Source organism: Dermacentor andersoni, chromosome 10, assembly GCF_023375885.2.
Source record: "Dermacentor andersoni chromosome 10, qqDerAnde1_hic_scaffold, whole genome shotgun sequence".
NCBI classification, from domain to species: domain Eukaryota; kingdom Metazoa; phylum Arthropoda; class Arachnida; order Ixodida; family Ixodidae; genus Dermacentor; species Dermacentor andersoni.
This window is the reverse complement of record NC_092823.1, coordinates 124818853-124831916: the sequence shown is the minus strand read 5'-3', so window position 1 is coordinate 124831916 and position 13064 is coordinate 124818853. Positions and strand designations below refer to the sequence as shown.

At 43.8% G+C, this 13064-nt stretch overlaps 2 protein-coding genes across 2 annotated transcripts in view; one reads left to right on the top strand and one right to left on the bottom strand.

Moving 5' to 3' along the window:
- The window catches only part of LOC126544943 (A disintegrin and metalloproteinase with thrombospondin motifs like), a 53191-nt gene extending 52821 nt beyond the window's left edge, over positions 1 to 370 (bottom strand). Inside the window, exon 1 of the mRNA XM_072284738.1 lies at positions 346 to 370. Coding sequence (XP_072140839.1) covers positions 346 to 370 — 25 coding nt within the window. The remainder of the gene's footprint in view (positions 1 to 345) is intronic.
- A 5752-nt stretch (positions 371 to 6122) lies between these two features.
- Positions 6123 to 12114, top strand: LOC129380327 (uncharacterized). Its single transcript, XM_055061130.2, has 4 exons — positions 6123 to 7483; positions 8032 to 8100; positions 9339 to 9428; positions 11932 to 12114. The coding sequence occupies exons 1-4, from the start codon at positions 6941 to 6943 to the stop codon at positions 12040 to 12042; spliced, it is 813 nt and encodes a 270-aa protein (XP_054917105.1). The 5' UTR covers positions 6123 to 6940; the 3' UTR covers positions 12043 to 12114.
- Positions 12115 to 13064: the final 950 nt, after the last annotated feature.

Genomic DNA, 13064 nt, shown 5'->3' with positions numbered 1-13064 from the left:
GTTAAATATCAAAGTTGAGCTGTTGCCGTTTGCTCGTTCATCCTCATAATTTTATATATGTGTGTCAAATTATACGAATCCAGCAAACAATGACACCAAGGACATCATAGGCTAAATTATTTGTAGTTCCTAATTGCAGTAAGGAAATGATAAATAAATTTTAAGTGAAAGCGGATCAAAGAGCAACTGGCTGCAGGTGGCATGCGAACCCTCGTCTTCGCATTACGCATGCGCTGCTCTTACCAATTCAGCTACCTCGGCGCCATTTTTCCGTCCATTTTCTCGGGTACTTGGGTTTAGCTACAAGAACCAACGCTGGGAGTGATAGTCAGCGCCACCACTCACGGCCTTGGTGGTGGATGTGGGACATCCTTTCTGCCACAGGCGTCACGTCTACGTGAACGTTTTGGGTGCAAGCAACTGGTCAACAAACCCGCACATGTCACCCGAACGCACTAAAGCTGCCGGATTCAAGACCCTCGCTATGCAATGAACGAGAAGAACGGAAGCCAAGGCGCCCGATTATCATTAGTCAAATCACACGAAGCTAACAATGACACCAAGGACAATTAGGGCAAATTATTTCTAGTTCGTAAAAAAATGAAGTAATGATAAACAAGTTCAAATGAAAGTGGAAAGGTTAAAAATTAAATTATGGGGTTTTACGTGCCAAAACCACTATGATTATAAGGCACGCCGTAGGAGGACTCCGGAAATTTCGACTACCTGGGGTTCTTTAACGTGCACCTAAATTTAAGTACACGGGTGTTTTCGCATTTCGCCCCCATCGAAACGCGGCCGCCCTGGCCGGGATTCGATCCCGCGACCTCGTGCTCAACAGCCTAACACCATAGCCACAGAGCAACCACGGCGGGTGAAAGCAGAAAGGTCAACTTCGACCTTTTCTGTGTGTTCCAATGCCTGTGGATGAAAAATTGAAAGCAATGACGCATATGAATTTGTCAGCGCCATTGGGGCGTCATCATTTTAATTGCTTTGGCGAAACCACACACAGAGATTCGTGGTTTCGTGTGAATCAAGCCTTACATAAGAAGAACCTAATGATCTTCACGACGGAGTGCTTAATGCCTGCTGCAAGCCGCATGGGTTCCCAACATGACGCATGCCTTTTCGATTGGCGGAAAAAAATCGTTGGGAACGCAGTAAAACAGACGTGGGCGTCCTTTAATACAGAAGAGCTCATTAGGGTAATTTCGCGACAGCATGTATTCGTAAGCGAATCGAATAACGATGTCAATCAGCATACAATGCGCCAACACGGCAGGGCAACATAACTTTTTTTTTTGCGAGAAGGTATATGCCATCGGAAGTGCTGGAGTATCCATGAGACTAAAAAAAAAAGAAAAGTCCCGAGACTTCTGCCTTAGTGATTATCATACTGGGGAAGAAACTGAAAAGAAATACATTTTCAAAATTGACAATAAAAGAAAGTTACATACGTGTCTTAGCAAAGGGCATTGCCGGACAAGCTGGTACTGTTTGGAAATGAAAAACGAGCCTAACCTTAAAGCGACCAGAAAGGACGCCGCATAGGCGCTCTCAACTTACGTATATTCCACCGCAAAAGTTTGCCCACCACGAATCAGGGCAATGTTGCGTTTCTGAGCAGCTTACGACACTAGCGAATAAAAATGTGCGACACTTGGTTGTATGCATATGCGAATAGAGTCTGTATGTCCCCCCCCTCCCCCACCCTGGCTGGAAAGCACATTTCTCCTTCCTTAGTCTCGAAGTATTTCCTACGCTATGTGTGCTGGTCTGTTCTGGGTTCTGAGCATGTTGTATGTCTCACTTGCACTGTGCACTGTGAATACTGTTTCATTTTTCATCGCACCTATCTAGAGTCACAAGCAAGGCGTGCCACCTGACACATCTCACCAGGATTCATCGAAGAGCTCTCTGTCTCTCTTTAGGAAGGGCAGGACGTTTGAGTACATGAGCATTCCTATGACATGAACTTTTTAATTGGGTATTAGCTCACAGAATTGAGGTTGGTGCTAGAAAAACTGAATATATGCTCTTTTATTAAAAAAAAATCTCAGTGCCCTTCTACTCTTCGAAGAAGGATGACCGGCGAAGCATTGTATGTGGGCCCCTTAATGGCGAACTGCACCTCCACCGCGGATCGGCCCGGCATTGCATTATCTTCAGAATCGGTCCAAGTATGGGGAGTGCTTAACGGCTGCTTCACCTACGCTGCGGGTCGGCCCGGCATTGCACTATCTTCGGGATCGGCGCACGTATGTGGAGTTTCTTGCTTACCACAACGACACGAAAATTTCCTTGGATGGTATAGGTATACTGCGTCGCTGTAAAAAACAGGCGTGTATTCTATCAAATTGAACTGCACTATCTAGAGTTAAGACTTGAACATGTCGGCAGTCATTCCTTTTTTGGGGTTACCTTCCAGAGAAACCTGAGTTGGGTTACACGTGCATGCAGTTTTCGCATGAAAGTATGGAAGTCAATTGGTATGTAGTGTCGACTTCAAAACCTGCAACCTGCTAGACTTATAAGGTAACTATATTTTTATTACACAACCTCGTAATAGCTATTGCGTATTGATTTAGGGTACATGAAATAAGACTGATATTGAAGTGGTTTCTGTGCTACTGTGGCGAGCAGCAAGATTATCTAAATCTCCACGCCAAGAAAAAGGGCCCAGAGTCAATGGGCAAGCAAGCTTCCACAGTTTCAAGATTCCTATAGAGTTAAATTAGGTACGTATATGGTTGCGTAATTAATAAAAAGCAAGCATGAATTCGCGAATGATCGTTTAAATAGAAAAAATGGGTATGCTTTACGTCGGGCCTCTCCAGTAATGGAAAGGTTGCTGACTACCTATGGTAATCAGCGAATGGAATATCACATTATATCACTGCGCTACATCCGTCCTGATAAGATTAACATTGCTGTATGCTTTCCAAAACCATAGGTGGTATCACGCGTGCTCTGCGCTCGTTATCTGCACTGACAACGTCTTCGAGTGGAAATAGTTTCTACGTAAATTTATTGAAGTAATGTGTGACATTTCCTTTCTCAGATATGTATAGAGTTTACGTAGTACAAGGTCTCCTAGTTATTGTGCTTCGCACCTGTTCCACCTCTTCTGCTATTGCGCTTTTTTCGAATTAGCTTATTTCATACAAGGGGTTAAGTTTTTCTTGGTACGCAGTTTACTTTCGTTACCAGTCCATGTACATGTACTTGCCATCCTGTGCTCCTGTGACTGATACAGATGACTGATGTGTATACTGAATCGTGGCTATTTTCGTGTTTCTTGAGAGTCGCCGTTGCTATTTCGCCATGCGAGAACAAGACCTAGTCAGGAGGCTACCTTCTCCTATAGTCCTGGCTCACGGGCAATACAATGTATTGACTGAAAAAGCGAATAAATTTTCAACACTAGGTAGCGTTCCAAGGCTGCACAAATGTGAAGCTTTTCTCAGGTCAACTGTTGTCCGCAAACTTTTGCGGTTGACTGCCAATAAGAAAACGCGGCTCCTTTTTCTTTTCTCTTTACAATGGGTTTGTACACACTTGAAATATCATAATTACGCTCCTCAAGCGGCATTTTATGCCATGGCGATAATAGCGATGCTATATAAGTTTTCATGTGTTTTCTCGTTAGGAGAGGCTAGTAGGAAGAATAATTTGTTTGCCGTTATGTGATCATGAGTATGCTACGCATGCGTTGCCATTTTATTACATATTGTTCAAAGAACCGCCAAAAAGGCATCTCATTCCATAAAACAGAGTTTTTGTAGTCAGGGATACATTAAGTATATAAATTTGTGCGCTGACACAGGCACAACACGAAGAATAGGCGTGACAGGTGTGTAGCTAGTGGCCGACATGAATGTCCAAGTAGTCGTATTTCATTCTTATCCGGGGAGGTAATTTCAAGAATAAGTTGAAAAATATAGACGGATAAGACGTAAGGACGTACATCGGAAATTGACTCCATTGATTACAGAAATACGTGATAAACATGCAGGTAAAAGGGTAGGTCGCACTACAGGAAAAAACAGACTTTTCGACGTAGAGGTAATGAAATAGTTTTGACTGCAGGTGGACCGATCAAACGAGACATCAGAAATGTGGACAGCTAGATGAAGTATTACATGTTAGCCGGTAACACATATCGCACAAGGCAGACATGCAGACATAATTAGAGGAACACAAAAAAAAACCGATAAACTAGTCGAATTATTTAGATTGCGATACGTAGTTTGACAAAAAAGCACTCAGTTGCTCCTCGCAAACACGCAGTCTGCCCGGCAAAAAGAAAGCAAATTCACGCCGCCACAACATTCGCCACCTGCCTCGCAATTGCTGGTTCTCGACATAATTTATACAAGCCCACACCACTCGCTCTCCCGAATATCGACCACACGAAGCGCGCGTTCGAGAGAAGGTGGCGCTCTATGCAGTGGCAGCACCAATTTGCGGCGCGCAGCACGCCTAAATAAGTAAGAGTGTGTTGATCAAGCCCGTAGCTGGCTCCTGTCTCCCCACTGCAACAAGGAAATCGTGGTGTTAACAAAGCGATCTGGTGAGTCACAGCGGGTAAATTACTTTGAATATCTGTGAGCATAAAGCGAAACGGTTATAAGGTTTATGCGCCAACGTTTCCCGAAAGGAAAACACACCTTAGCAGCAAACATGAATCAACATTCTTTTTTCCCTTACCTGTAGTTTCTAATTGACTTCACCTTGGACCAATTAACACAATGTGATTAGTTCTCAATTTTACCGTTGCTTGTCGGTCGAAACCTCGAGAAGGACTCCAGATATCCCACTGCGGAATCTTAGCGGTTATCGTGTTCTTCTGCTGAACACAAGATAAGGGGTTGGAATGCCAGACCGAATTTTCTTGTGTACAATGCCAACATGGTCATCAATCCAACATTGGGAGCAAGTTAACAAACTCGAGCTTGCACACAATTATTCGGAGCAGTCAGTACGGTTTTCGCAGTACATAACCTCATTTTTACGTGTTGCTTTGCAACGTTAAAACTTGTGAATCAATACTTCTGTGAACTGATATCGAAGAGGCAATTTAAATGGTCCTTGATTTAGTACATGGTGAATCGGGAAGGCGTGTGTTTGGTTTTGCCAACAACTTGATGATTCGCCGAAAGCCCGCTGGAGTATTTACGTGGCATATGATGTTTTTTTTTTTTGACGGGTGGAGTAACAACATTTCAGTGACTTGTGCTTGCGGTTAAAAGAATGCATGGCAAGTTCAGTAGAATTCCGTCAGTATCAGCAGTCGACAGCTATACAGCCCGCCCTGAAAACTGAACGGACGTGGGTTCCTGGAAAGGTAAGAAATTCGGCTTTGTCAAAGCGTGGAGCAATTAATTTCATGGGTCGCCTAGCATCTCACAAAACCGTTTTACGGATAGAAACGCTGAATTCGAGCGTAGGTAGGTGGTCTGCGGATATTAAGCTTTTCCACGAATCTCACGTACTGTGCCAATAAATAGGACAACGGAAGTCAACTTTACTTATGTCATGGCACGTGATCAGTTGGGCTTGTTGGTACAAAATTTTGACTATTTGTGCACTCAGAAGAAGAGAAAACAGGGCAGCAGGGCCGAGTGAACAACACACGCAGGTCGAGCTGACAATATATGTATTGCACAAATATTTAAAACGCATGGCACATACACTAAAAGAGCCGACAGGAAACAGTGATGTGTAGTCCAACAGATATGATCAAGTGCTAAATAATCAAGACATGATTATCTATGCTCACGAAAACTCACAACTCTGTTTCATCGGACCTTACTTAAGTCGTAGGTAGTATTTCGATGATATCAATTGATATTTGCTTTACAGGACATTGCAATTTTCTGCTGGGCTGCTGGGCTAACGTAACACGCTCGTGCGCGTTCTGTTTTTCCAAATGAAAATTTTCTTCTAAGTCAGCATTGCACGTGTCTTCTTCTGTGTCCACTTTTCTTGTTTACCTGCTATGTGTCAACTACCAGGCAATCTTATCTAACCACCTGATGCCTGACTGCTTTTCTCATTAACCTCTTCTGCTCAGAGTCGACGGGGTTTTCCACTCTCGGAGGAGCGCTGTTGGGCATTGCTGAGGACTGAATGTTCACATCGAAACCGCTGCGAACTAGCTGCCTCTTTCCTCTGTCACCCTAAGCCATCATGGTCAGCGCCATGGCTGCACGGATCAAGCCTTATGCCTGGCTCTGCCGGGCAGCCGGCGTTTTCTTTATCAGAGATCTTCAGTGCGGAAGCGCAAAAGATGTGGTGGTCAGCTGGAAGTCCTGGTACACCCTCTACTCAGCCGGCTGCCTTCTGACCTTTACACTGGCTGAGCTGTACTTCGTCGCAAACAACTCCCTCCGCCTCTTCACCACAGTTCGTTCTTTCACGAAGTCTCTCGTGTTAGTCATCCCGACGGTCGTGGCCTTCAAGGTGGTTGTGAACATCGCAAGCGCCGTGTTCGGCTCCTGGACCATGCTGGAGTTTTTCAAGAAATCGGCGGAACACGAGATGAGGACGGCGTTCGATTGGAAGAAATATCAATGGAGTTGTCGCCTCAGCTACACACTGAGGTGCGTTCATCCTGTAGTTCAGTAAAATATATCGCTGACAAGGTTGTTGCCCGTTTGTTTAAGAGGGCTAAAAACTTTCTCCACGGCCACAACTAGAGCCTGTGTAACACAAAAAGCGCTAAGAATCGTTCAAACGTATTACTTTATGGCCGATGACCCAACTGTAAAATTTAAGCAGGTTAGTCGTAAAACGCCAAGTCAATCTGACAGAAGTTCTGCGAAAAGCACAAGCTTAGAGAAGCACGTCAATAAAATGTTCAGGAAATGGGTGCACAGTTTGCCATTTTCTTATTAAACATTTCTAATGCACTGCGAGAGAGAATATATGAAAAATGTCATTTCTTCACAGATTCTTCGTTGCAATTTTCTTTTTCGCGCACCTGGTTGCCAACGCCAACATCACCATCAGGCTGCTCAACGTCGAGGGCGACGCCTTCCTTGAGTTCGTGCTCAAGGGCACCATGCTCTTGTTCAACTTTCTCTTCTTCGCGTACGACATGATGCATTTCATCATTCTGAGGCCCTGTTGCGAGGTTCTTATAAGCTACGTTCACCAGGAGCAGGACACGCTCAAAAGAATTCTCGCGGTAGGCGAGAAATCGACCTTCAAGATCACGACGCTCATCTCGGAGTTGGATAGGGTGAGGCTGAACCTTTCCTCGATCGTGCATCTGAGGAGAGTGCTCAACTCGGCCTGGCAGTTCTCAATCATGGCTTCCGTTGTAGTTCTCTTGATTGTGGCTTGCATATGCGTCTACAGTGTGTTCGACGAAGGTGTCCCTAAAGACCAACTCCTGCTGACCATGTCATACTGCGGCTATGCCACCATCGACTTCGTTGATGTCGCACGGCTGAGTCAGAAGATGGCAAACGAGGTTAGTGCCCTACCTTGCGTGATGAGGTTCCTGCATTTGCTGGTTGTTCTGTCTACGTCTATAAACTGTCTTGTTGTAGCAAACTGTAATTAGAGCTTCTGGGACAAATTCAGTCTTCATCCATTTTGTCGTCTTACCCCTTGTATACGCATGTAGACTGCTTTCTTTTATTGGAAGAATATTAGAAAACTTCTCGCCAAGGATGGAACGATGCCTACAAAAGTGTATAAACAATAAGGAAGAGTTAGAACTGAGAGAATGTCCTGTGCCGATAACATGTGACTTCGGATAGACATTATGTTCCTTTTTCTGTAACCAAATCTTACGTAAACTGTCTGGTATGAAAGGCGTTATCCGATATTTTGGTATAGTACATAACTTGGGCGCGAATAAGCGCTCAGTCGTTGTCTTAACATTTTGTTGTTCATCCAAATGTAGAAAGTGTTTTTTCATTGAGGCATACATAGTAAATATTCGGCATGTGCTGTCAGTGAACCAACTAGTGTGTCTTTTTATGATTCTGCTTTCTGCTTCTCCATGCTATAAAGACACTAAAGATGAAGGAGAGCCTGACGAAGGCTGCTGTGTTCCATGACTCACCTGCGGAATTCCGTCAGGTAAGTGGACGTGCGCAGGCACTGCAGATTCACGAAAAATTGCTTCGTCCTGTTAACACTTTAGTTTGTTTTGAACTCACCTGTGGCAAAAAGAAGTGTCCACATTAGGACCCTGTTTGAAATATTGATGACTACACTTCAACAAGAAAATGTTGGGTGGCTACTTGTTCGACGGGAGTAACGGCCTGTCTTCATTTACCGTCGATTTGTTACATTTCAGTGATCTATGCTGTTAGTACTGATATAGTACACTTCACTTCACAGAAGAATAGAACTCGTGAATACAAATTCTAGCAGCAACGTCACGGAAGTAATAACACAGAAATACAGGAAAGGACATTCGTAGCAAGATAAGACTTTAGGTTTAGTTGGGGCGCTGCTGAAAAAGAAAATAAATATAGGCAACTGTTCTTTGAAGTAGTGGACAAGAAAAGTGACGTTGCTTGAAATTCACATCTGAAATGCCAAAAGTGGATGCTACACAGTTTCTGTATTTGAAGTTCATATTGGAAAATTTCTGTGGGCGTATGGCCCCAGCTAAGTAAAACCGCTATACTACACTTCAGCTCAGTGTAAGTTTATTAAAGGGGTTATCGGAGCCTCGTGCCTAAAGGCGGCTTTGTGTACGTCATGCCCAGAGACCACTCAGGAGAGCTTCGATCAGCCATTGAGTAGGCTAACACACGCCAGCTACCCGGCAAGTTTCCTCACCCGTTCTTCCAGTAAGATTATTTGTTTCCTAAAAGAAGGCGGCAAATCATTTGAACGCAGAAGGAAATGCCAGGTAGCTGTCGGGGAGCCCTATCAGCGTGAACTTGAGAGAGCACGAGAGGGCCAGCAAGAATGGTACGCTGTCGCACGTCGGAGCGCACCGTGGCACATGTGGCAGCAGCGAACCCTGTTTTGAGCAACGCTCTTTTATTTACCCTCCCAGTAATAAACTTATAGGACCCGCCGTGGTTGCTCAGTGGCTATGGTGTTGGGCTGCTGAGCACGAGGTCGCGGGATCGAATCCCGGACATGGCGGCCGCATTTCGATGGGGGCTAAATGCGAAAACACCCGTGTACTTAGACTTAAGTGCACGTTAAAGAACCCCAGGTGGTCGAAATTTCCGGAGCCCTCCACTACGGCGTGCCTCATAATCAGAAAGTGGTTTTGGCACGTAAAACTCCATAATTTTTTTTTTTGCTTGCTTCACATTTCTAACGACCCCGTATTTCTTTTTTTCTGTATGCAGGTTGCCTATCTGCGCAGCTCTATTCGTCCAGGCGAAATGTTCCTAACTGGGGGGAATTTTTTCACTCTTAACATGCCCCTTCTTGTGTCGGTAAGGTTCTTTTCTAATAATATCGTTTACAACAAACGAGTCACTGGAAAGCCAGGCTCGCTTTCAGAACGTTTTATGGCTTTTCTGAAAAATTCTCCCTAGATTTTAGACAGGAACACCAGATCTGAATGCCGATAGCGTTCCCAACAAGGACCATTTGAAAACACGACGCCAATAAGACAAATCTTCACACAGGAGAACATTCGTGCATATGAATTGGGCACCTCAGAAAACACGAACCACAGTGACATTACAGCGTATTATCCTATGAGAATGACGTCAGTGGAGTGCTGAATTTGGGGAGGTAATGAAGACAATGAAACTAGGGGTTCAGTGTAGTAGATTAACTTGTGTCTAATAAATTGAACTACAAGACTCATGTCAACGATATAGGTGAACTCAGACTGTGATCGCCATGCCGATTCAAGACCGTAATGAGAACATGATCTTGGATTGTAGCACGAAGTGACACGGACACAAACTAGAAGCAGACAGGATAAGTGTGAAGTCTCAACTAAGTTTTTATTGAAACTAACAACATATATATAGGTGATTGCAAATTCCGCAGCATATCAACATGACAAGGTCAAGAGACATCAGTTGAACATATCAAGAGGTAGTAAAGTCAAAAAGGAAAAAAACAAAAACAAAAGGACACTACTTGTCATAAACACACGTGATGTGAAAATACTGAAATTCGCATTCTAACAGAGACAATGATGCGTCGCTAACGCAAGTCTCTCCTAATCATTTCATGTGAAATGCCTAGCTTATTTCCCGTGTGCTTTAGCATTTGTGTCTTGAAAGAATTTTTTGTCTTCAAACAAAGGTTTACAACCGCAAATGTAACAATGGGCCGCTAGATGTCAAGCATTAGGGTTGCTAATGAATATTTGTGTTGTTTTAGTCTAATATTAATGCACCTGCCGCTCAGTCCAATCTAAGTTTTCTCGCACTTAAGTGGAATCTGATAAACTATACCAGTGTTACAAGGCACAAAAGGGAACACATGTCTAATGCCGCAATCATATTTGCTTTTTTTTGGCCACCCTGTTCATGTTTCCTCTTTATCATAGGGCACATGATAGACAATTTGCGGGGCGGGCGGGGAGGGGGCGAGAAAACTGTATTGATGTCATATCAATTGGCCACGTTTCGCAAACCATGGTATAACCTATGTACATAGGCCACCACAGCAAACTTTTTTTCCTTTTTCTGTTTTTCTTGTTTCTTAGTGGGTCTTTTTACCCATTTCGGAAGCTTTTCGCAGGTTAGTGATAACAAATTCACAGAATAACCAGCCTTCTCGAGCCTATCTATCTGTTGTGAAAAACTTTGTTGCATATTGTGTGGTCACGACTTAGCAGTGGCAGACCTAGGAGCTGAGTATGCTATCGCCTGTTAACAAGTTTGGAATGACAAGAAGAAAATTCAAGCAGTGGTTTCTTTGCCCTAGGCGAATAGTGCAAACAGACGTGCTCCTTCTGGAACGTTAAGCACAGATCACTGATGTCTTTACACATTGTCATGTTCATATGCTGCGGTATTTGCAATCACCTATATATATGTTGTTAGTTTCAATAAAAATTTAGTTGAGACTTAGCGCTGCTCCTGTCTGCTTCTAGTCCCTGTCCGTGTCACTGCGCGCTACAATCCAAGATCATGTTACCGTGCCAACTCGCCCAACCTTCTATCCTTTTGTACCGTAACGAGACACTGGAATGTATAGATAACATCATTTTTTGTAGGTAAAAACATTGCGGCATCGCTAGCATGCTTCAACAAAGACAGAAGAGGCAAACTCAGCGGTTTAAAACTGCGTGGGTCATTTCTTCCACTGACGTCACGCAAGTCTCTATTTTCAATGATTTGTGACTAGAACTGCAACGCGGCATGTAGGTGTGATGAAGTGGGTTTTTATTGTGCTTTTATTATTCGGCTTCGGATAATGTTGAAGCAGCGTTAGCTATAGTGATATTGTTTATTTGGAGCTGAGAGTAGACTGGGCTTCCTTTTTTATTCTTTACGTGTTGATTTTTCACACTTGTACCAAACATGTGCACTCCATATGAAATTATGGAGAGCCTCATCGCATAAAACAAAACTTGCGTGCGTTTTATTACGTATGATCTCTCCATCTCTCATTACGCAAAAAAGTCTACGTAGTTCTCTACGCGGGGTTACACCATAAAATACAATAATTCTTTTGAAGTGTAACCCGTTCTTGTACCGAAATTGTTACGAGTTAGGCCAACAGCTCCTGGAAACATGTCTAACCTCGAATGATCTTGAATGGTCGGGGCTTCTGTTGAAGGCAGCGATAGCATGGCAGCAGCTGGACGTGTGTATAAAAGGCTGCCCCAGGAAGCAGAGGCCTGCTGTCGCTGTGTATGTCGTGATGTGAGGTATATAAGCTGTGAAAATCAGCATTTTTGCTCGAACGTCTCAAGACCATATGCTCTTGTTTAATTCAAACTCTTTATTGTTGCTTTGATGTCCACAGCTTGCAGGCTCCATAATCACATACTCCGTCATCTTGGTCCAAACAAGCGACAGCGTGGAAAATATGACGACAGCGAGGTCATACCATAGCGCACCGGGAGCGCCGTCGTGAACAGCATACGCCGCAGTTTCGCATAAGACATTCAATTAAATACATACACAGTAATACACCTAAGTTGTCTCATAAATCCTTTCCAGCTTTTCTGCGTGGGCAGACACACCTCTATTCAAGAAGGCTTGATCAATACTGGATTGTTTTTTGTGGTCACAACGCTACGTAAAACTAAGCCACGTAAAACTTACATGCTGTAAGCAGTAAGACTCCTTTTGTTAAAGATGAGTCAACCTATCGAGACGTTGTCCTTCCTTGCTTTTGACGCTTAACGCTCTTCAGTTCTCTATATTTGCAGCGCGTTTGCATCTATGTACGCGTACACATCGTGACTGTTTATACAAATAAAGAAGGAGGTATTGTATCTGTAACCACTGAATTTGGGCAATTCAATAGGCGGCGCATTTCAACAATTGAATAACTGAATGACTCATATGAATTCAAAGTCAATGCACTGCTGGACTCCCTTACAATTTCGCCCACTTTAGGATTCCGTAAGGTGCACCTAGGGCCCACTACACAATACTTCTTGGATTCAGTTCTCACCAAAATGCAGTCTGCTCAGCCGGATATTAAACCCACATCCTCTAGCTGTGTAGGATATGGCGAAAGCCGCATTGCCTACACGCGATGTGTAGTTCCGTAAGTGCTGCATTGATTCACTCATTCACAAAAGAAATATCAACATCCCTAACATATACGTCTGGGAAACTGCAATTTTAAAACAAGCACCACACCTAAAACATTCAGCGAGAGGAAACGGAGGAAGCAAGGCACTACAGTTAAAACTTGAGCTAACGACAACCGATTTTACTAAGTAACTGATCTAACGAAGAAATTTACATTCCCCGGCAGGTACCCATAGAGCTCAGTGTTATCAACTTGAATTAACGAAAAAACAAAATACGAGGCAAATACGAGCCTTTTTACGAGGCTGTATGCCATTCCCGTGCACGGAACAGCCGAGGGTGGCGGCGGTCGCTTTCGTTACTACATGGTTTATGCAACAGATAGCTGAGTTA

Bases quoted from the DNA above. Each gene is read 5' to 3' on its own strand.
- LOC129380327 (XM_055061130.2), top strand. From the start codon at position 6,941: ATGTCATTTCTTCACAGATTCTTCGTTGCAATTTTCTTTTTCGCGCAC. The intron at 7,484-8,031 runs GTTAGTGCCCTA...CATGCTATAAAG, and splicing joins GTCAGAAGATGGCAAACGAG to ACACTAAAGATGAAGGAGAG. The intron at 9,429-11,931 runs GTAAGGTTCTTT...TGATGTCCACAG, and splicing joins ACATGCCCCTTCTTGTGTCG to CTTGCAGGCTCCATAATCAC.